General features: G+C 35.9%; 1 protein-coding gene across 1 annotated transcript; it reads left to right on the forward strand.

Annotated features, from left to right (window-relative positions):
- The first annotated feature begins 973 nt into the window (after window positions 1-973).
- On the forward strand, window positions 974-2,624 carry LOC107951335 (pectate lyase). Its single transcript, XM_016886343.2, has 2 exons — window positions 974-1,949; window positions 2,041-2,624. The coding sequence occupies exons 1-2, from the start codon at window positions 1,104-1,106 to the stop codon at window positions 2,506-2,508; spliced, it is 1,314 nt and encodes a 437-aa protein (XP_016741832.1). The 5' UTR covers window positions 974-1,103; the 3' UTR covers window positions 2,509-2,624.
- Window positions 2,625-24,060: the final 21,436 nt, after the last annotated feature.

A 24,060-nucleotide genomic window follows, 5' to 3' on the forward strand; every position in this document is an offset into this window, starting at 1 on the left:
GTTGACGCTTGGTATCAACTTAGCCAAGGCCGTAAACAATCGTATATATATTTATAATTGTGGAGGTAATAAAGTATGTGTAACAAAATTGAAATTAATAAAAGAAAATCAATGTTTTGGTAGAGTGTTAAATTTAAGGTTTTACTAACATAATAATTGATGTGGGTTCAAATTCGTTCGAAAGCATATTTTATATTTTTCTAAATAATAAAAACTAAAATAGCCTTGAATAGTATCACTTGTTTTAAATACAAAAGGAAAGTATTTCTGATTTCCGTAATAGAGTCAGTGCTCTACCGACTTGTGTCGCCAAATTAGTTAAGGACTTCAATATAAGTTAGTATAGATTGTAACGATAATGAAATATTCATTAAAAATCACCATAAAGGTTCAATTTCACCTCTAATCTCTGTACTCTTTTAGACTTTTAAAATTTCATCCTTCTATTTTTACAATTACATGAATTTACTGCTTTAGTTATTCAACTTAAATAATTTTGTAAAAAAAAGAATAAATTGATAACACTACTAACAAAATTTGTTAAATTTAAATACTTAGTACTTTTATATTGAAAGGTCCAATAAAAAAATTAGAGTCCAATTCATATCACATAATCAGATTTAGGAGAAATCAATAAACTCTCTTACCAACTGAACTTTTATTTTTTAAATCAGCCAAGTGGAAGGACTAAAATCTTGAAATTGAAAGCAAAGAGGTTTCATCTCGAAATGTTGAAGAGTAGAGGGATTGGAGAAAAACTAGAGAATTTTGGTTTTGTAATTTCTGAGAGTAGACGTTTAGTATGGCATAAAAACTGCAACAAAAAGCTCAACTGCTTTTATCCAAAAAAAAAAGGTAAGGAAAATCCAAACGTTTTTTACGCACTCGAAACACTAGTAGCCAAGTGTGTTCTATAAATTTGGTAATTTTAATGAATCCCAGTGTAGTATAAATAGTGACATGACAATGGTGTTACAAGCAAATGAAGCTCGAGTTCCACTTTTTGGTGTCGTAGCTTGTCTTTCCTACCCTATCAGGGTCTTGTTTTCATCATACAAGTTGTTTCCAAGAGCTAGGCATTGATAGTTAAAATAACAACCACTATGGGTATTTCTAGTTACAGTTATAGTTTCTTTCTCTTGTTATTTGTTGTCGTAATCCCAAACCTAGAAGCTCACATTGCTGAATATGATGAGTACTGGAAGGCACGAGAATTGGAAGCCATTGAGAACCTCGACAAGGCCTATCACCCCAACCCGGAGGAGGTGGTTCGCCATTACAATGACCATTTCTCTAGGACCATGCTCGAGTTTTATATTACCAAAAGGGTGTTAGCGGAATCAAAAAATGGTCCCTGTGAGGTTACCAACCCCGTTGATAGTTGCTGGCGATGTGATCCTAATTGGGAAAAGAACAGGAAGAAGTTGGCCGACTGTGCCCCTGGATTTGCTCGTGGTACTACCGGTGGAAAGGGTGGTGAGTTTTATGTGGTCACTGACCCTATTGATAATGCTGCTGACCCCAAGCCTGGAACTCTGCGTCATGCTGTCACCCAAACCGGACCACTTTGGATCACTTTCAAAGGGTCCATGACCATTAAGCTGGAACAAGAGCTCATTGTTACAAGTGACAAGACCATTGATGCGAGGGGAGCCAATGTGGAAATTTGCAATGGTGCTGGTATTACTGTTCAATTTGCGAGGAATGTCATTATCCATGGCCTTCATATCCATCACATTATTCCCGCCAAGGGTGGAAAGATCAAGGATGGTGAAAACCACGTTGGGTTACGGAGTGCCAGCGACGGAGATGGGGTCTCTCTGTTTGGAGCAACCAACGTTTGGCTCGACCATCTTTCCCTTCACCATTGCGTCGATGGTCTTATCGATGTCATTCAAGGTTCCACTGCCGTTACCATTTCTAACGGCCACTTCACTGACCACAACGATGTAATATTACTTTTCATTCTATTTTAAACTAGGCGTGAGGAGGAATTTTGTTATTGAAAAAATTGTTTAATTGAAATGAAAACAATTACAGGTGATGTTGTTCGGAGCAAGCGATTCCTACAGTGCCGACGAGAAGATGCAGGTCACTGTTGCTTTGAACCACTTCGGTAAAGGATTGGTAGAGAGGATGCCTAGGTGCCGATTTGGTTTTATTCATGTCGTCAACAATGACTACAATCACTGGTTCCTGTATGCCATTGGCGGCACCAGCCACCCTACAATTATCAGCCAGGGCAACAGGTATTCCGCGCCAGGTACCTTCGCAGCTAAGGAGGTGACCTGTAGGGGCCTCTTAAAACCGGCACAGTGGAAGAATTGGAACTGGGTATCACAAGGTGACCACTTCGAGAATGGTGCCTTTTTTACTCCATCCGGTAGTCCGAGTGCCAGTAAGCAATTTGGTGCCGACAAAATGATACCTTTCAAACCCGGTCAAATGGTCCCCGAACTCACAAAGTATGCTGGACCACTCAGCTGCACAATCGGCCGTCCTTGCTAAAAACGCTATTTTTATATGCATGTGTCCTCCCTCTTTTACGTACAACATTTGATACCCAAGCATAGTACATTTGGGTTATTTTTTGAATGATTCTCAGTAAATTTTCTTTTATGCGATTCTGCCCTATTCTCTTTTTCTCTCCTACTAATAGATAATTACAATTTCTTTCACATGCGTATCTGTGGAAATCATAAATTTAGAACATAAATGTGTTTTTGAAAATAACATATAATAAATAATGAAATGTGTGGTTTGAAAGAAATTAACAATCCTAACACTGATTATCATGGTGTTTTCATCAGTCTTTAATTGGTGTGGGCAGCAGCACAATCAAATACATTAATCTAACATATCTATTATATATTCTCTTGCAATGTTTTTTGGATTTGTGGAAACCTTTAGTTTTAATTGAGTTTAGAATTTGCAATGTGCCACCAATCATTTCATGCAGGTATGGAAATTAAGGAAATTAAATATTTGCGTAGAATTAATGTTGTGTAATTAACTAAAAATTTTAACAATCCTGAGACCATTTAGTTTCTATAAATTTTGTATGTCCCAACTTACATATTTCGGTACCCGATCATTTTTCAAAACTCAAAAAATCCAGAAAAGAAAGAAAGAAGAATCATGAGTGTTCTTCATATAGTAATATTCTTATTTATGCAAGGGCAATGGTGATTCCTACCGATGTTCTTGCATCACAATGAACTAAATTGATTTTTTACTACAACATTTATATGGGAGAGATCAAGTATACATTGAAAGTGGTGTATGAGTTTGATTTCTTTAAGGCTCAGCGTAGGTCGGGGATCCGTCCAAGGCCCCTAATACTGTTAAAAGATTTCTTGAAAAAAGTTCACTTGATAGGTTTGAGCTCCCACAAATGACATTGCTTTTACCAGTATAGAGTCAAATACTGAAGAAAAAAAACTTGCAAAGCCGTGAGTACATAGGATTAATAATTCGACATCTATGTTTTGAGTTATTCCTTAGTTGACTTGTGGTATTAACTTAGTTAAGGGCTTAAATAATCATAGAGATATTTATAATTGATAGAAGTAATAAAGTAAGCGTACCAAAATTGGAATTCATAAAAGAAAATCAATGTTTTGGTAGAGCGTTAAATTTAAGGTTTTACTAACATAATAATTGATGTGGGTTCAAATCCGTTCGAAAGCATATTTTATATATTTTTTTAAAATAATAAAAACTAAAATAGCCTTGAATAATATATCTTATTTTAAATACGAAAAGAAAGTATTTTTGATTTCCATAATAGAGTCGGTGCTTGATTGACTCGTGTACTTTTTTAGACTTTTAAAATTTCATTCTTCTATTTTTAAAATTCCATGAATTTACTGCTTTACTTATTCAATTTAATATAACTTTTTTAAAAATCTAATTGATAACACTACTAACAAAATTTGTTATAGTTGAATACATAGTACTTTTATATTGAAAGGCACAATTAAAAAATTAGAGTCCAGTTCATATCACATATTCAAATTTAAGAGAAATCAATAAACTCTCTTACCAATTGAAATTTTATTTTTTAAACCAGCCAAGTGGAAGGACTAAAATCTTGAAATTGAAAGCAAAGAGATTTTATCTTGAAATGTTGAAGAGTAGAAGAATTGGAGAAGAATTAGAGAATTTTTTTTTTGTAATTTCTTAAATTAGACATTCATAATGGTGTAATATTTGCAAGAAGAACCTCAATGGCTTCTCTCAAAAAAAGGAAAAGAAAATCCAAACGTTTTTTAGGCACTTGAAACACTGGTAGCCAAGTGTGTTTTGTAAATTTTGAAAATTTAACGAATCTCTGTGTACTATAAATAGGGACATGATGATGGTGTTCCAATCACATCAAGCTCGAGTTCCCCTTTTTCGTGTCGTAGCTTGTCTCTCTTATCCTGTCAAGATCCTTGTTGCATCCAACTAGTTTGTAACACCCCTAACCTGTAACCGTCGTTGGAGTAAGGTTATGGAGCATTATCGAATATTTCAATTCAAAATAATAAAAAGTTTAAAACATTTAATTCACATCATCAATTATAGCAAGAACCAATCAAAGACATACATATTGTCCCTTATTCGAGCCTTCAAGGCCCTAAAAACATATTAGAAATAAATCGAGACTAAATCGTAAACTTATAGAATTTTTCCGAAAAAGATGAAAATTTTTAAACTATAAGGGTCACACAGTTGAGACGCACACCTGTGTCTCAGGCTGTGTGGACATTCAAAGTGGGGACACATGGCCATGTCCCAGCCCGTGTACCAGCTTGTGTAACTCTTTGACTTGGGTCACATGGCCAAGCCACACACCTGTGTACAAGGCCATGTACCATTTGAGATGGCCTAACATGCCCGTGTGCTAGGCTGTGTAACTACCTAACTTGCAACCCTTTGTAAGCTACAGAGGACCATGTCGAATGGTCCTGTGTCACACACGACTGAGACACATGCCCGTGTCTTAGGCCGTGTGGACAAGAATTAGGCTATTTTCAAGCCAATTCTTTCACCTAAAATGTGCAAACTTGTGCAACTCGAATGCTCCCAATTCAAGCTTAAAATGTGCATAGTCAAGCTAATATACTATGATACTAATTCATATAACCAATATACCTTAAGGCACCTCAATTTACATGACATTAAACATATCCAAACACAAGCATAATATAGTCATTAATAACTTAACATTTGCAATCTAAATTCCATATTATTTCATACCACATTTGCCACATTCAAACACACCAAAATGGTCATTCATAACATGTATTCACTTGACCACCAAAACATTTACAATCATACACCATATATACATACTAACATAACCACCAAACCTGTAACAGCCGTTTTTAATTAAATTAGAACAGTGGTTTTGGGACCACAAATTTGAAGTAAAAAAATTATTTTATTATTATTTTATTTCTTATAGCATGATAGTATTACCGTACAAAAATTTTGTTAAGAAAATTTATCGTTTACATGCTCAATTTGATAAAAAGGACTAAATCGTGTAAAGTGCAAAAGTTGATTTCTAATAGCTAAAGGTATTAAATAGCTATAGAACCTTAAAGTAAGAGTCCTTATATGGAAATTATATTTATATGTTAGTGGATGAGCATGGCTTGGCATTTGTATAAATTTGATTAATTTTTAAGGTTAAATAAATAATTAGGTAAATAATGATAAAAACTAATGAAATAAAATATGTTGTCGTCTTTTATTCATCATCGTCAACCGAAAATTAGGTTTTGGGAAGCCGTTTTTGTGCTTAAGCTTTTGGCAACTTCATCTTGTTCTTTTGTAAGTGATTTTTGTCCCGTTTTAATGATTTCTATGTTTTCGAGATCGTTGTAGCTTAATTAGCTAGCCCAGGGACTAATTTGTGAAAATGTTAAAATATTAGGGTTTTGAAATTGATGAACATACATGATTTTTTATGTTTGATAATAGAAAATGGATGGTTGTTGTTAGATAAGCAACTTTTGTTAAGATATTTTTCATGAAATTGTCAAATAGGGACTAAATTGAAAAATAGAAAATATTACATGGTGAAATTGTGAAATAATTGAAATTTAGGGCATGCTAGGGACCTAGTTGGTATTCTTCCATAGTGGGTTGTGGTGAAATTGCATAAATTTCCATTTTTATGAGCTAGGGACTAAATTGCAAAGAAATTAAAAGTATAGGGGTAAAATGGTAATTTTACCAAAATATGATTTTAGGCTAAATTGAATGAGTTATGTATTAAATTGAGTTAAATTTATCCATATAGATCAATACAGACCTCGTACGGAGTTTGACCAGGGCAAAGGGAAAATCTCGGATTAATCAGGTTCGTATTTACGTATGCTCATTGAGGTAAGTTCGTGAAATTAAATCGTTTTTATATGTTTTAAATTGAAATATATATATATGCTATGAATTGTCATACATAATTACTGATTGCATATCCAACAATGTACGACGATTACCGAGCCCCGTTTGAATTTGAAGAATCTGTAGGATACAAATGACATGTCATTAAGGTTTACATGATTTGGGTATTGGTCTCGAACGTCCTATCGATGGCTGAGGTCCTGCATGTGTTGCAAATACTCCACAGCTCCTGTGAGTAGCATCGTGTAGCTACATTCTGACCCATAGCTCGTGTGAGCATACCGATTTATAGTTTGTAAGAGCATACCGACCTATAGCTTGAGTGAGCATACCAATTCACGGCTCGTATAAGCACAAATGTACATGAATTGATGGATTACATTTATATGAGCTATCCTAGGAATCCAATGGTATTCTAAACGGTTCAATGGGCAATGTTTCGATACGAACTATTACAGGTATATACATGAATTACATGGAAATGTTATTACATGGTATATAAAAACTTGAATTGGTTGGTACATGGACTTGGAACTTGATCAATTTTTGTATTCATCCATGTTTGTTGGCTTATATATGTGTTTACATGGCTAACTTGGTTGGTGAATATGTGCTTAGGCATTTGACCAAATTGTGTTGGAATATGCTTGGTTTACTAACAAATTATATGATTAATTGGTAAGTTATATTCTAAGTTATATGAAACTACTAAGCTTAAATGCTTACTCTATGTTATTTTCTCTATTTTATAGTGAATCAGAAGCTCGCTAGGGTTGGAAGCTTGTCGGAGCTATATCACACTATCTATCGGCCTTTTTGGTACATTCGGTTGTTAAATTTTGGTTATAATGGTATGTATAGGTATTTTGGCTAATGTTTGCCTTTATGTTTTGTTGTGAATATGGCCATTTGATTTGGCTTGTGTTTTGGCATATTTTGGTATGTATACAAGGAGCCTTAAAATGGTTGATGAATAACTTAATATGGTTGAATGATGGAAGATAAGGTGATAGATGAATATGCATAATATATATGGCTTGTGACTTGTTGAGAATTGATACTTTGCTTGAATAGCTTAAATGACTATTGGTGCTAATTATAGTATGGCATTTTGTACCAAATGGTTGTGTTTTGGTAAGTAAATTATTAGGTATGTATTGATTTAAATATGCATGCAAGTTAGTTGATTATTTTGTCATTTGAGGTGCCTAAGGGAATATTGGTTGTATGATATTACACCATATGTATAAGACTTGTTTATGCTTGATTTGGATTCCTTGTCATGGCTTGGAAGTATGTGCAATGTTGTGTGTAGGTACATGCTAAATTGGGTAAGAAATATGGCTTGTAAAATGGCCTATTTTCATCCAAACGGGCAGAGACACAGGCGTGTGTCTCAGCCGTGTGACACATGGCCAGGTGACACAGTCGTGTGTCCCCTATAACTTTCAAAGGGTTGCAAGTCAGGCTATTACATGGCCTGGCACACGAGCATGTGACTTGGCTGTGTGACCCAAGTCAGTGAGTTACACGGGCACGGACACGGACTGGGACATGACTGTGTGTCCCTATTTTGAATGCCCACATGGCCTGGCCACACAGCTATTGATACCTACAGTGTTCAAAATTTTCACTATTTTCTAAAAAAATTCTCAAAGTTTTCGATTTATTCCCAATTTGTTTCTAACAAGTATTTAGGGCCTCAAAGGCTCGTATAAGAGACCTGTAACATCCCGAATTAAGGCCTAGTCGGGAAAAAATAGTAGTTTTAGAACCACAAATCTGACATTAAAATAATTATTTTATGATCATTATGAGGTCTAAGATATGAGAATAAGCATGTGTTAAAGTTTCATGAAGAAATTCTATGTGTAAGGTGTCCAATTGGAAATTAGGGACCAATTTGAATAAATTGCAAAACTTGGGTTCTAGAAGCAATTTGTATGAAATTGCTTTGGAATATTAATTAGAGGTCCTTAATGAGTAATTTTCCCAATTTCTAAGTTTTTGGACAAAAATGGGCATGCATGGAAAATTATGAAAGTTTAGTAAGGAAGAGAATTTTGGTCATTTGGTTAATTGAAGAATAAAAAGGGAAAAATAAGTCAAAATCATGCCATTCAACTTCTTCAAGCTGCCAAAATTTGCATGCTCTCCATAGCTAGGGTTTTCAACATTTTAAGCTCAATAGTAAGTGCTCCCTAGCCCCCTTTTAATGCTCTTCGTATTTTTGAGATCCTCATAACATGCTCTTTCTATTTCAACCCATATCTCATGCTAGGTTTCATGTTTAGAAAATTACCCATGCATGAGATGTTTGTGTTTTGATGGTTTATGAAGGAATATGAGAGTGTAAAGGATGGTAAACAAATTTTACTAAATGGCTTTTCATGGAAATGGCTTAAAGGACTAAATTGTAAAAGTTGTGAAAATGGGTAGAAGAATATAGAATGAAGGAAAAACATGGGCTTCTATGAGTGTGAATAACATTCAGCTAGGCTTGGGTAGCCAAGGAATTACATGCATTTCATTATATGAGCCTTAGAACTAAATTATAAATATTGTGAAAGGTTAGGGGCAAAATAGTCATTTTTCCCAGGGTGAGTTTTAATCCTAAAATGAAAAATGTGATGTATTAATAGTCTAATTTTATTGATATAGACCGAGGAACCAATTCCGGAGGTCGACTGTGGAAAACGAAAGTTTTTGAAATAACCGAGACACGAATCCGAAAAGACTATCAGGTAAGTTCGTATAACTCGAAGTAAACTTTTAATATACTTAACTATGCATGTTCTTGAATGTATGAAAATTTGGATATTCATTGCATGATAATCCATGAAATGTACTAGTGTAAATGAAAGATGATAAATGTCTCGGTTGAAATAAAAAGGGAAATTCGATGGATAAATTATGGTTTACATGACATGAGATCTTGCATGTGTTGTAGAAAAGGATTTAGCCCAGACGGGTAATCTGATGATCTAAAAATAGAAAGGATTTAGCTCGAACGAGTGTTCCTTGAGTGATCGAGCCTCCCGAAGAATATGGGTATGTTAAGGATTTAGCCCGGACGGGTAATCTGATTGAGGACTGAATTTAGCCTGGACTGGCAATTCAGATCCAAGCTTATGAGAGCAATTATCGTTGAAAGGGATTTAGCCTGGACTGGTAATCCTGCATTGCTCTATGAGTGATTACTACGGGGGATTTAGCCTGGACTAGTAATCCAACCATAAGATGTAAGGTTCACAGGAGTGCGTACTTGAGATGATCACTTGTATGGCTTAACGGTAAATGGACTACCCATCGAGATTTCTGAGAAATTCAACAGGACTAACATGAGAAATAGAAATGGAAATATTGAATTGATAAGCTCATCTAAGACTAATGACATTATGTATTTTTGTGAGACTAACTTGATGATTGAGTGCATGTGATAAGGAAACTATTTCATGCTTATTGGAATTATTGCCTAAATATGGTTGTATGCTAATTAACCGGTAAGTTTACTTTCCAGTTAATCGGACTTACTAAGCATATAAATGCTTACCCCCTTCTCTTTTCCCTGTCTTACAGAGCTCGTGGACTTATGAAGATTAGAAGATGGTTTGAGAATCAACACACTATGGACTTGTCCCGCTTTGGTATATAAATACATTTATTTTGTTTAATGGCGTGTATAGGATTTTTGGTTATTTTGTTATATGTGTCATTTAGCTAGCCAATGTAAGGGCTTAAATGGTATACTTATTCTTTTGTATATGGCCATGAGATATGGCTCATATTGATGTAGGTTGTAAACCTACTAATGATGCATGTTTATGTTAAAATGTTTCATGAGATATGACGATGAGGTTTATCATGGATGGATGCTTGAAATGGGACTTAATAATTTGAGAGTGGACATAGCATATAATGGTATATGGTTATAATATGGCCTAAGTGTAAATTATAAAATGTGCTATGTTAATCCCTAATAAGAAAAGGATAATTTAGCATGTACTAAACCGATGAAATGAGGTTAACATGCAATAAGTTATGCCAAGGTTGTTTAAGAGTATAATTAGGCCATGTTAAATACCATTGAAGTCTATAAGTGTGTATGGATGATAGAGGGTGACCAAAGGCTTGGAAAATAGCCCTAAAAAGGTCCACACGGGTAGACACACGGACAGCCCCCATGGGAGTGTTGCCTGCCGTGTGTCCCCTGCACCTAAAATTTTAGGTCAATTTGCATGGTAGTAAACACATGAGCAGAGACACGGCCGTGTGTCTCAATTGTGTGGAGGGCACAGCCTAGCACACAGGCATGTACCTTGGCCGTTTGCCTCAAAATGAATGATGATGTCATAAACAGAATGTCTGGGTTTCCAGACACGGGATTGTCTAGGCCATGTGAGGGACACGGGGGTGTGCTTGGCCATGGGAAAACCCCTGTAGGTTCAAAATGAAAAGAAATCGAAATAATTCAACACAGGTGGGGCACACGGGTGTGTCCCCAAGCACACGGACACTATAGTTCTTGGTTTAGTCCTGAATCGCTTTTAATGTATGTTTTGGACCTTGTAGGCCCATAATCAGGACACTATGATGTTGTTTGATCGGTTTTAAATTAGAATGAAATTTTATAACTTGTTTTTTTAAAGTGTCTGAGTATGTGTCTGGTAAAGCCTCGTACTTTGTCTCGATCTCGGGTACAGGTAAGGGGTGTTACATTTAGTGGTATCAGAGCTATGGTTTAGTCAATTTTCAGACTAACGTAGCGTGTAACGAGTTTAACTATACATGCCATTATACAAATTTTGATAGTGTGACATCTCCTAACTTTTTAATTGTGTTTGAATTTAGTAAATATCTTCCAATCAAGCCCAATATTAGTTTGAGGGAGCCGAGAGCCATGCTCCAGCTTCCGCACAACGAGTTGTTTCAAGTAGTAGTAGAAGGCCTATGTTTGAAGGCCAGAAAGAGGTGAGAGCAGCCTTTTTCGATATGATGGATGAGTGGTTCGGGGAATACCTGAGAAACCACCTTGAAATACCACGTCCACCAACACCTGTTAATCGACCTGATGAAGTACCAACGGTTGTTGAACCAGTGAGAATTGGTAAGGCCCCAGTGGATAACTTAGGAAATACGAGGCTGAAGAGTTTAGGGCTAAGGTCGAGGATTATGCTGAACGAGCTGAGATCTGGCTTGAGAACACTGTATGAGTTTTGGACGAATTGTCATGTACACCCGAGGAATGCTTGACGTGTGTTGTATCTCTTCTGAAAGATACATCATATCATTGGTGGAAGACGGTATCCTCAGTGGTACCGAAGGAAGACATTACATAGGAGTTCTTCCAAGCTGAGTTTAAAAAGAAAAACATCAGTTAAAGGTTTTTAGACTCAAAGTGAAAGGAGTTCCTGGAACTCAAACAAGGAAATAAGACGGTGTCAGAGTACAAAAGGGAATTCGTAAGGTTAAGTCAGTATGCAACGGAGTGGGTCCAATCAGACACAGAAATGTGTAAGCGCTTCGAGGAAGGCTTGAATGAGGAAATTAAATTGCTGATCGGGATCCTTGAGATACAAGAATTAGCCACATTAGCTGATCAGGCCAAAAAGCCGAAGAGCTAAATAATGAAAGAAAACAAGCTAAGAGAGAAGCTCGAGTTTTAAGTAAGAGGTCTAGCGGCAGAGCACACTCCTTCCTCACAAAAAAATTGAGAAGTCATCAAGAACGCTCCACTTTATCAGTATAATATTGATGTAAGCACACCCGGGAGCTCATCAAGCATGAGCCAAGATTCCCTCAAGCTACCTAAAGGACTAATGACTCGAGCACGAGCTAAACTCCTTCAAGAAGCTGTTTCAGCTTTGTTTGCTCAACTTTGGAACAACAATGAGCTCTAAGCCAAAGGGATAGATCGGGCCAGCTTAGTACAAGCTCCATGCGTTTTTGTTCAAGCTGATTTTAGCTCAATTCCAGCTCCATGAATTTAGGCTAGCTCGTTCCAGCTCAATGGAGCTCCTTTTTATTTTTCCAGCTTTACATTTAATTAATTAAATAAATTGCATATTATTTTTAGCTCAAGTAAATATTAAAGTATTTAATTTGATCAAAATCAGAATATGAATTTAATGTGTCATGCTACAGCAAATTAATGTGTCTAATTAGCTATTTAAGTTGTCTAATTTGGGACAACTTTATTTCTTGTTAATTAGTGCAGCCAAATTTAATATGTCTTAGTTCCAAGATGTTTTTAGTTTTTCTTAGTTTATTGCATGATTTAAATGTGTCTTGAGCTACCACATTAATGTGTCTTAAGGTGAGTTAATTGGTTGAATTAATTTGATGCAGGTACATTGTTTGGGATGGAAATTAGTGAGCTGATGGTTCAGCTTTTCAAAGCTCCTATTCGTAGACTTGAATGGCCAAAGGTCAACTACTGATTCTTCTTCCCAAGCTGACCGTCTAGCTCCCCGAAGCAACTTTGAAGATGTTCACATTGCTAGAAAATGCCTTTCACATGGAGTGACCATTCGGCTATGCATGTTCACACCCATGGGACTTCTCCAATTCGGTTTCACACCTACATGGCTCTTGGAATGCTCCAAGCTTCTCATTAAGGCTTCAAACCATTCAGTTGAAAAAGACACTTGCATTTAAGCCTATTAAAGCACTATGGTCGAACATAGACATGGCTAATCAACTCTCATTCATTCCAATTGCTTCAAATACATTTCAGCTGAACCAACTTCATCTATAAGCTATCCAATGGTGTTCAAAATAGGTGGAGAAGCATCCTGGAAGTTTCTCCAAAAAATCTAGAATTTTCTGTGACAGCCCAAAATTGACCCTAGTCGGGAAGTGGTTTTGGGACCGCTAAACCGAGTCACCGAAATGTTTGAATGTGATATTTATTGTCTAGAATATGTAATTATGAATGTGTGAAAATTTCAAGCTTCGATTTAGTCGATTGCATGTGAATTAAGTCAATAGGACTTATGTGAGAAAATTTTAAAATGTGATAGGTCAATGCGTAAGGACCTATTAATGCATGAGAAAAAAGAGGGACTTGCATGTCAAATTCCCCCCTAATAAGTAGTGGCCGGCCATGCTATGAGTGGAAACATGTCACAAACATGTTATACTAGTGATGTATGTTAGGAACAATATAATAAGAAGTATGGGTAATAAAGAAATGGAAAAAGGAAAGAATGTGTGTAATTGTTTCTTCCCCTCCCCATTACCGTGAAAGTAAGAAAGAAAACAAAAAAAAAGTGTCCATCTTTCTTCATTTCCCCTTGGCCAAATGTTATAAGGAAGAAAGAAAAACAAGTTGTGTTCTTTGGTTCTTCTTGGCCGAATTGAAAGGAAGAAGAAGGGAGTGAAGCAATCGGTCATCTTAGGTCACTATTAAGGTAAGGAAGTTTGTACTAGCTTTTGAAATTTTAGTTGATATTGAGTGAGTTATCAAGTGATTTTTGTAAACCATGTTGAAATTTCGATTTTGGGGGTGAGTATGGTTTTCGGCTATAAAAGATTAATAAGGGTGATGATTGTGTTTCATGCTAAACTTAGATGAATAATGGTAGTTGCTCACATCTTGATATCTATGAGTTCCTTTCTTGGTTCTACCATAGACCCCAAAGTATATGTTTATTTGGTGTTGTTGGAGGTTTATGATAGAAGCTAATGAGTGAGAGTTTGATAGGTACCATGAGGTTAAACTTCATGAGATTGTAAGCTTGTAAGTTGGATGATGAAATTCATGCTTTGTGAAGGTAAATGGAGTAGATGGAGCATTCGGCCATGAAGAAAAACAAGGGGGAAATTTATGATGAATTAATTTGGAAGCTATTATAATGTACTTGTGCATTCGGGTATGGGATGAAAATATATGAGATGGCTATAATCAGCCTTGTGATTCGGCTCTTGCATATATATATATATTTGCACATGATGTATTGGTATGATACATATATATATCACCCCAAAGTATATGTTTATATATGGTGGTGGTTTAGTTATGGACTAAATGATGGATGCATATTGAGTTATAATATGTAATGCATTAGTTAGTAAAATGTATGTCATTTATATGTGGTACTAAGAATATAATTTGGCCTCAAGGTAGACATGCATATTCGGCCACATGAGATGGAGTGGCGTTGCATGAATTCGGTTAGAGGCAAACATATTGATGCCTATACCTTGGTAAGGACAATCGGCTAAAGGGGAGTGTGGGTTAATATGTTGAGTTGATGCATGATTTCACATGTATGTGACTTTAAAGTCTAATGTATAAATATGGGCTAAGTGCCTTATGTTCCTCTTTTCGATGCTCAAATTATTAAATCAATTTATTTGTTTAATTAAGCTCAAGAGAAAAGGGGAAATAAATCCGATAAAGGGAAGGAAAAAGTGGTCGAATAGCCATCGGAATCGTTCGACGACATCCGAGGTAAGTTCTTGAGTAAGAGAGCTTAAATTAAGATTTGATTAGATTATGTTTTAAGCAAATCAAAATCATGCTCTTTGTGTGTGGCTATTGAGCCGAAATCACAAGAATGATAAGTGTCTTGTGTTTGAGTTTTGCTAACGAAAATGAAACACGAATGTGCTATGATTTATTGTTAAATGTGCATGGTTATTTGAATGATGTCCGGGCTAAGTCCCGAAGGCTTTGGGCTAAGTGACAATATCCGGACTAAGATCCGAAGGCATTTGTGCGAGATACTAATTCCGGGCTAAGCCGAAGGCATTTGTGCGAGTTACTAAATCCGGGTTAAGTCCCGAAGGCATTTGTGCGAGTTACTAAATCCGGGTTAAGTCCCGAAGGCATTTGTGCGAGTTACTATAACCGGGCTATGTCCCGAAGGCATTTGAACGAGGAGCTATATCCGGTTAAATTCCGAAGGTACGTGATTTGGGAATGAATGATCTTGCTGTAAAAATTTCAGCTAATACTCTAGAAACATCCCAACATTGAGGTATGTTTCGTATGTGCTTGAATTTAGTTGAGCCCTTACAAATAAGTATTCGCTCAGTTGATAAACGAGCTACCGGCCTTTGGCTGAGTTGATCTTTTGTGTATGTACATAAGGGTTGGTATGTGAAGCAAAGTATGATATCGAAAATTTGTGCATATGAAATTATCCGTTTAGCTATATGAATGCTATACTTTTGTTGTGCTGGAATTCCTTGCTCAAAACTTACTAAGCATAAATTGCTTACTCCGATCATTGCTCCTCTGTTTTATAGATTTGGTTCTCCAGCTATCGGACTCGGGATCTTGAAGTCAAAGTCGCCCACACTATCAAAGCCCCCTTTTGGTACAATTTTGGTTGAACTTCGAAATGGCATGTATAGGACTACCCGTTTGTTGTGGGTCGTGGACCCTTTGGACTTGTATAATTTTGGATAGCCATGCGAAAATGGCTTATATGTGTTTGAGTATAATGTTATAATCATTCGGTGTGGATATGCTTGACAAGGATTAGCCATGGGAATGGTTAATCACTATCATAAATTGTGCTATTTATGCAAAAAGGGCTAGTTGAATCATGGAAACCATGAAATAGGTAAAGTCTACCTTAAAGGCAGATGCTGACAGCAGCAGTGATGTAGATTTGGAAAATCACTAAAAATAGTAGGAAGGGATTAAATAGTGAATAAATTATGTAAACAAACCTTGATGAATCTACTTTCATAGAAAAGTAACGAAACAATCATACGGACAGTATGTTAAGAAATATTCAGGTTCTCGTGAGACAGGGCCAGAACGGTTTCTGGATTTCCTGTTCCGACTTTGGAAATTCATTATAAATGAACCAGAGATAATTAGGAGTCATACCATATATGTATAGATTCCTCTCTGAGTCTAGTTTCTATAGAAACAAACGGCATCAGTATTGGAGCCCTGTACAAGGAGATATCCAAGTCGTAATGCGCAAAGGTCAGGGTAGTTGATCCCTGTAAAACGGGAGACTTTGACTAATAAACTGTACTAATTGGCCCGACCAAAAATTATAGAAAAAAATATGTAGATGGGCATATGAGTCTAGTTTCGGGGAAAAATCACGAAACTGATTTTCGAGTTGTGAAACTCAAGATATGATTTTTAAAGCGACTAGTACGCAGATTGGGCAGTGTCTGGGAAATATTTTTATAAGGGGTTTAAAGTCTGTTAACACCTCGTGTTCGACTCCGGTGTCGGTCTCGGGTTCGGGGTGTTGCATTTTCAGCTCATTTAAAGGCTAAATTAAGTGACCATTCAGCTCATGTTTTTGTTACCTATTCAGCTAGCCTTATAGACACTATAAACATGAGCTCATTTTATTTGTTTAAGAACTTTTGACATTTTGATTAATGAAACATTGTTTCTGTGAGGTTTACTTCCTCTCATACCTTTTACAAGTTTTTAAAACTTATCTAGTTATGGTAGTGGCGTCTACCGAGCTTGTTTTAGAACTTATCACCGTATTGGTTTGGCTTTCTCCTATCTAGCTATTCCATCCATCACCTTAAACAATATAGGAATCGGGATGACATTCCTTAGTGTTGAATCGCTCATTATTAAAATAAGTAATTTAATAATCAAATTAACAAAAATAAGTAAAACAAAACAAATTTTCTTGTCCATCTTCTTCTAGCCAAATTTTAAAGGATAAAAATCACCATTTTGAGCAACCAAGCATTCGGCCATGTAATATCCTGATTTTGGGCCTATTCGGAATAGTGGTTTCGTGACCACAAAATTCGAGATAGAAATAATTATTTTATGATTTTTTTGAGGTCTATGATATGACTGCATGATTGTGTGAAAATTTCGTGAAGAAATTTTATGCATAAAGTGCTTAAATTGAAATTAGGGACTAAATCGAATAATTTGCAAAACTTGCATTCTAGAAGTTTCTAGTATGAAATTGTTTTGAAATATTAATTAGGAGGTCTTAAATAGAATTTTACCAATTTCTAAGTCTATGGACAAAAATTGGACATGGATGGAATTTTTGGAAAGTTTAGTAGTAAGGGCATTTTGGTCATTTAGGGGTAAAATGAATTAAAATACAAAATTAAAAGCCAATTTTGCTCATCTTCAACCCCATGGCCGAATATAGCAAGGAGAAACCATGGCTAGGGTTTTTCAAGCTTCCAAGCTCGATTGTAAGTCCGTTCTAGCCTCGTTTTTAATGATTTTCACGTTTTTGGAGTCCCGGTAGCTCGATTTAGCTTATGCTAGCAATAATTTAACCTAGGGCTTATATTTGGAAAAATACCCATAGGTGAAATTTTTGTATTTTGGTGTTTTATGATAGAATATGAGGTTTTAAATTATGTTAGACAACTTGTGCTACTCGGTTTTAAGTGAAAACGAGCAAAATGGCTTAATCGGTAAAAATACCTAATAGTCATAAGTACATGTTAGAGTGAGAATTTGATTTTGCCATAGAAGGGAAAAATGATCAGCATGTCATAAAACATAAGAAAATAGGCTGAAGTTTAATTCCCGAGCCTAGGGCAAAAGTGTAATTATGCAAAAGTTTAGGGGCAAAAGTGTAATTTTGTTAAAGTTCGTATTAAATGCTGTTTTGATAAATGTATGTATTAAATGAGATTAATTTGGTATTATAGATCAAGAAAAATGAGATTCAAGTCGTGATCGAGGAAAAGAAAAGATTGTGGACTAAATTGCAAAATCTTTATATTTTGGTACCAAGGTAAGTTCATGTGTAAATAATGTAGCATAAATGTTATTTTTAAGTTATTAATGTTAATTATATGATATGCTGATTTTTAATCGTGAAATATTATGCTTTGTGGTTAATGTTGAGTAATATGCAAATTATGTTTACTACTTGATAAATATGAATTGCTACTGAGTATCGGTTCCGATATTCCATGGAAGACGGCAATGTGAGATCGAGGAAAAAGCCCGTTTGAACCTTAGGAATAGATTAGGATACAAGTGACATGTCACTAGGATGGTTAAGCATCCGAACTCGTTGAGTTGAGTCCGAGTTCACTTATGGATGCGAATGTCCGAACTCGTTGAGTTGAGTCTGAGTTCGTGAAATGTAACTAGGCATCCGAACTCGTTGAGTTGAGTCTGAGTTCACTTATGGATGCGAACGCCCGAGGTCGTTGAGTTGAGTCCGAGTTCACTTATGGGCGAGTTACATGGTAGCTTGATTACATATGAGGCACTTATGTGCAGATTATCCGTGTATCCAAGTTGTATTCCGATGTGTTCAATGGATGAAATTTCTAGTGAAATGGAAGAACACTTAAGATGCAAGTGACGTTCTGGTAAGTGTTGTGAAATGGACACTTTGGAAAGGTATGTTCTTAACCCTCGGGTTGAAAATAGATACAACAATGATAAGATGGTAAGATGATGAATGATGTTTAGAAATGTGATATATGTTTTGGTGATACCATGCTAAAGTTGTTTGGTATATTTGTATTGTTATGTTACTTGTTATTTACATATGAACTTACTAAGCATTTATGATTACTCCTTCCTTATCATTCACTGTAGTTTTGAACAAGCCAGCTCGAGAATCGGGACGGGTCGAAGGTTCGATCACACTATCCAAAGGACTTTTATCTTGGTAAATGGCTTGTACAACTACTTAAGTATGGCATGTATAGCAATATACCTATTTTGTGTAAATAATTTTATGATATGGCCATGTTTGGTTGAGAAAATGTTTGATATTGATAAGTCATGGTGATGGCTAATTTAGATCATGTTTGATATTATGGAAGTTTAATAGGTTATCTAGTTCATAAAAATTCATGGAAAGATGAAACTTGCCTTAAAACAGAATATTTCTACAGCAATGACATGAATTTGAAAAATCACTAAAAATAGTATAAATGGAACTAAATAATGAGTAAGTTATGAAATTGAAGCTTAATGAGTCTATTTTCATGTGGATTGAACAAAACAGGCATATAAATTATATTTTATGAGATATTTAAACTTTTCTGAAACAGGGCCAGAGTGATTTCTGGATCCCCTGTTCTGACTTTAAAAATTCATAATAAATTTTAAAAAAATAATTAGAAGTTTTTATTTATATATAAAGATTCCTTATTTAGTCTAGTTTTAAGAAAAATAAACCTCGTAGTCATTTAAATTTTGTATAGGGAGATATCTGATTCGTAATACACAGATATCAGAGCAGTCGAACCCTGAAATAGGGGATACTTTAATTAATAAAATGTACTAGTTGGCCCAATAAAAAATTCTACAAAACAATGAGTAAATAGATATATGAGTCTAGATTCAGGGAAAATTTACGAATCTTAGTTTCGAGTTTCGTAACTTGAGATATGATTTTTCTTGTAACTGTGACGCGAGTAGCTAGAAAGTTGTGAATGTAGAAACAAATGATTTGAAGTTCTTAAATTGATAAATTATGTTCGGTAACCCCTCAAGCTCGACTTCGGTGATGGTCTCGGGCGTGGGGGCATTACATTTAGTGGTATTAGAGCAGGTTTAGTCGGTTCTCGGACTACGTGTTGTATGTATGGATTTTGCTATACATGCCATATGTATGAATTGTGATAGTGTGACGACTTCTGACCTTTTTAAATGATTTTTATATAGTAAATGGATCCCGATCTAGCTGTGGCAGATGAAGTAGAGAGTAATGCGCCAGCTCCGGCTGAAGGGGCAGTGCCGACTGAAAACCCACCTCCTACTGTTGGTCAGGGAGGAAGAGAAAGGGATTGGGAAGCCTTTCTCCAAATGATGAGTGCATGGTACACTGAGTTCGTTCGTACGAACCCAAATGTACGACCTCCCCCACCTCCCCCAATTCCTTAACCTATGCCTCCAATGCCTCAAGGAGTGGATCCGTTGATAGAATTCGTAAACAAGGGGCTGAAGAATTTAGAGCAAATATTGATGATGATGCAGAGAAAGCAAAGTTCTGGCTTGAAAATTCTATCCGGGTATTTGATGAATTATCTTGTACACCTGAAGAATGTTTGAAATGTGCTACATCTTTGTTGAGAGATTCAGCCTATAATTGGTGGAAGACTTTGATTTCGGTGGTACCGAAAGAGAGGGTAACCTGGGAATTCTTTCAAGAAGAGTTTCGGAAGAAATATATTAGTGAAAGATTTATTGATCAGAAATGTAAAGAGTTTCTTGAGCTGAAGCAAGGTAATATGACAGTCTCAGAATATGAAAGAGAGTTTGTTCGATTGAGTAAGTATGCCAGGGAATATGTTTCTACAGAAGCCAAGATGTGCCGACGATTTGAAGACGGGCTCAGCGAAGACATTAAAGTATTTGTCGGGATCCTTGAACTGAAAGAAATGGTAGTCCTAGTTAATTGAGCTTGTAAGGCTGAAGAACTACTTAAAGAGAAGAGGAAGGTAGAGGCTGAGACACGAAATTGGAAGAAAAGGCCAATGAGTAAGGCACCTTCACAGCAACCCAGAAAGTCAAGAAATATAAATCCTCGTTCCCAAGTTTCAGCTGGGCAATCATATGGAAATTTTAAGAAGCAGAATGTGGGTCCTAAATCTCAGAATACTTCTCCAGCCAGTGTAGGGAACTCGAGATTTGTTAAACTCGAGTGCCAGCGGTGTGGTAGAAATCAGTTTGGTCCGTGCAGAGCAATGAATGTTTTCGATGTGGTTCTCCGGATCATTTTATTAGAGACTGCCCAGAGAGAGCTAAGAAAGAAAAATTTCAGAGTGTAAAAGCTAGTGGTGCAAACTCGAGGGGAAGGTATCCGAGAAAAGCTGGAAGTGAAACAAGCAGTAAGAATATAGCCAGAGATGCAGCAATTAGATCTGAGGGAAGAGCTCCGGCTAGAACTTATGCTATTAAAGCGCGTGAAGATGCTTCCTCACCCGATGTGATTACCGGTACATTTTCTCTTTATGATATTAATGTTATTGCTTTGATTGATCCTGGTTCTACTCATTCATACGTATGCATTAAACTGGTGTCTAGTATGAATATACCTGTTGAGAACACAGAATTTATGATTAGAGTGTCGAACTCGTTAGGCAAATGCGTGATAGTTGATAAAGTAAGCAAGAAATGCCCTTTAATGATTCGGGGTCATTACTTTCTGGCCGACTTGATGTTGTTGCCGTTTGATGAATTTGATGTTATTTTGGGTATGGATTGGTTGACATTGCATGATGCTATAATAAATTGCAAAGAAAAGGTTATAGAATTAAAGTGTGAAAGTGGTGAAATTCTGCGGGTTGAGCCAGACAAATCAGAGGCATTATCTAGTATGATTTCTTCGATGTCGGCTCAGAGATATTTGAGAAAGGGTTATGAAGCTTATTTGACGTATGTAATTAATACAAAAGAAGTTGAAAATAAAGTTGAATCAGTGCCGGTTGTGTGTGAATTTGCAGACGTATTTCCAGAAGAATTGCCGAGTTTGCCTCCAGTCAGGGAAGTAGAATTTGGTATTGATTTAATACGAGGAATAGCTCCGATCTCGATTGCTCCATATAGAATGGCACCAACAGAGTTGAAAGAATTAAAGTCGCAGTTGCAAGAGTTGACTGATAAAGGCTTTGTGAGACCGAGTTTTTCACCTTGGGATGCTCCCGTGTTATTTGTGAAAAAGAAGGATTATTCTTGAGGCCATATCAGAATTATTTCTATGGCAGAAAGATGAAAATGTGATGTATCCTATTGTTAAATGTTTGGCGAGATCTATAAATCATATATGTATTGAATGAATTCCTACTCATCAGATTCATGGAATTTTAGGTCTCTTTGATTGTTGGATTTCTTGGAATTCCGGTCTCCATTAAATCAAGTTGAGATTCGGGTTCTATGTCATGATATCATGGGAAACTGAGAAGGGCTGAAAATTTAAGAACAGTTGAGAGTTGAGACTGTAAGCTTTTAGATCATACGAGAAATTGAAGAGATGTATTGGAGGTACAGTCTAAGTGCAAGTTCTTCGGCACCGAATATGAGATTAAAAGTGAAGACCACTTTTCTGGTAAGATTTTCGGCGACGAAAATCCCTGAAGGGGGGAGAGTTGTAATATCCTGATTTTGGGCCTAGTCGGAATAGTGGTTTCGTGACCACAAAATCTGAGATAGAAATAATTATTTTATGATTATTTTGAGGTCTATGATATGAATTCATGATTGTGTGAAAATTTCGTGAAGAAATTTTATGCATAAAGTGCTTAAATTGAAATTAGGGACTAAATCGAATAATTTGCAAAACTTACATTCTAGAAGTTTCTAGTATGAAATTGTTTTGAAATATTAATTAGGAGGTCTTAAATATAATTTTACCAATTTCTAAGTCTATGGACAAAAATTGGACATGGATGAAATTTTTGGAAAGTTTAGTAGTAAGGGCATTTTGGTCATTCAGGGGTAAAATGAATTAAAATACAAAATTAAAAGCCAATTTTGCTCATCTTCAACCCCATGGCCGAATATAGCAAGGAGAAACCATGGCTAGGGTTTTTCAAGCTTCCAAGCTCAATTGTAAGTCCGTTCTAGCCTCGTTTTTAATGATTTTTACGTTTTTGGAGTCCCGGTAGCTCGATTTAGCTTATGCTAGCAATAATTTAACCTAGGGTTTATATTTGGAAAAATACCCATAGGTGAAATTTTTGTATTTTGGTGTTTTATGATAGAATATGAGGTTTTAAATTATGTTAGACAACTTGTGCTACTCGGTTTTAAGTGAAAACGAGCAAAATGGCTTAATCGGTAAAAATACCTAATAGTCATAAGTACATGTTAGAGTGAGAATTTGATTTTTCCATAGAAGGGAAAAATGATCAGCATGTCATAAAACATAAGAAAATAGGCTGAAGTTTAATTCCCGAGCCTAGGGGCAAAAGTGTAATTATGCAAAAGTTTAGGGGCAAAAGTGTAATTTTGTTAAAGTTCGTATTAAATGCTGTTTTGATAAATTTATGTATTAAATAAGATTAATTTGGTATTATAGATCAAGAAAAATGAGATTCAAGTCGTGATCGAGGAAAAGAAAAGATTGTGGACTAAATTGCAAAATCTTTATATTTTGGTACCAAGGTAAGTTCATGTGTAAATAATGTACCATAAATGTTATTTTTAAGTTATTAATGTTAATTATATGATATGCTGATTTTTAATCGTGAAATATTATGCTTTGTGGTTAATGTTGAGTAATATGCAAATTATGTCTACTACTTGAAAAATATGAATTGCTACCGAGTATCAATTCCGATATTCCATGGAAGACGGCATTGTGAGATCGAGGAAAAAGCCCGTTTGAACCTTAGGAATAGATTAGGATACAAGTGACATGTCACTAGGATGGTTGAGCATCCGAACTCGTTGAGTTGAGTCCGAGTTCACTTATGGATGCGAATGTCCGAACTCGTTGAGTTGAGTTCAAGTTCGTGAAATGTAACTAGGCATCCGAACTCGTTGAGTTGAGTCCGAGTTCACTTATGGATGCGAACGCCCAAGCTTGTTGAGTTGAGTCCGAGTTCACATATGGGCGGGTTACATGGTAGCTTGATTACAGATGAGGCACTTATGTGCAGATTATCCGTGTATCCGAGTTGTATTCCGATGTGTTCAATGGGTGAAATTTCTAGTGAAATGGAAGAACACTTAAGATGCAAGCGACGTTTTGGTAAGTGTTGTGAAATGGA

Source organism: Gossypium hirsutum, chromosome A05, assembly GCF_007990345.1.
Source record: "Gossypium hirsutum isolate 1008001.06 chromosome A05, Gossypium_hirsutum_v2.1, whole genome shotgun sequence".
Lineage (NCBI taxonomy): Eukaryota > Viridiplantae > Streptophyta > Magnoliopsida > Malvales > Malvaceae > Gossypium > Gossypium hirsutum.

Coding starts and splice junctions, on each gene's coding strand:
- LOC107951335 (XM_016886343.2), top strand. CDS start 1,104: ATGGGTATTTCTAGTTACAGTTATAGTTTCTTTCTCTTGTTATTTGTT. Junction 1,950..2,040: donor ACTTCACTGACCACAACGAT/GTAATATTACTT, acceptor AAACAATTACAG/GTGATGTTGTTCGGAGCAAG.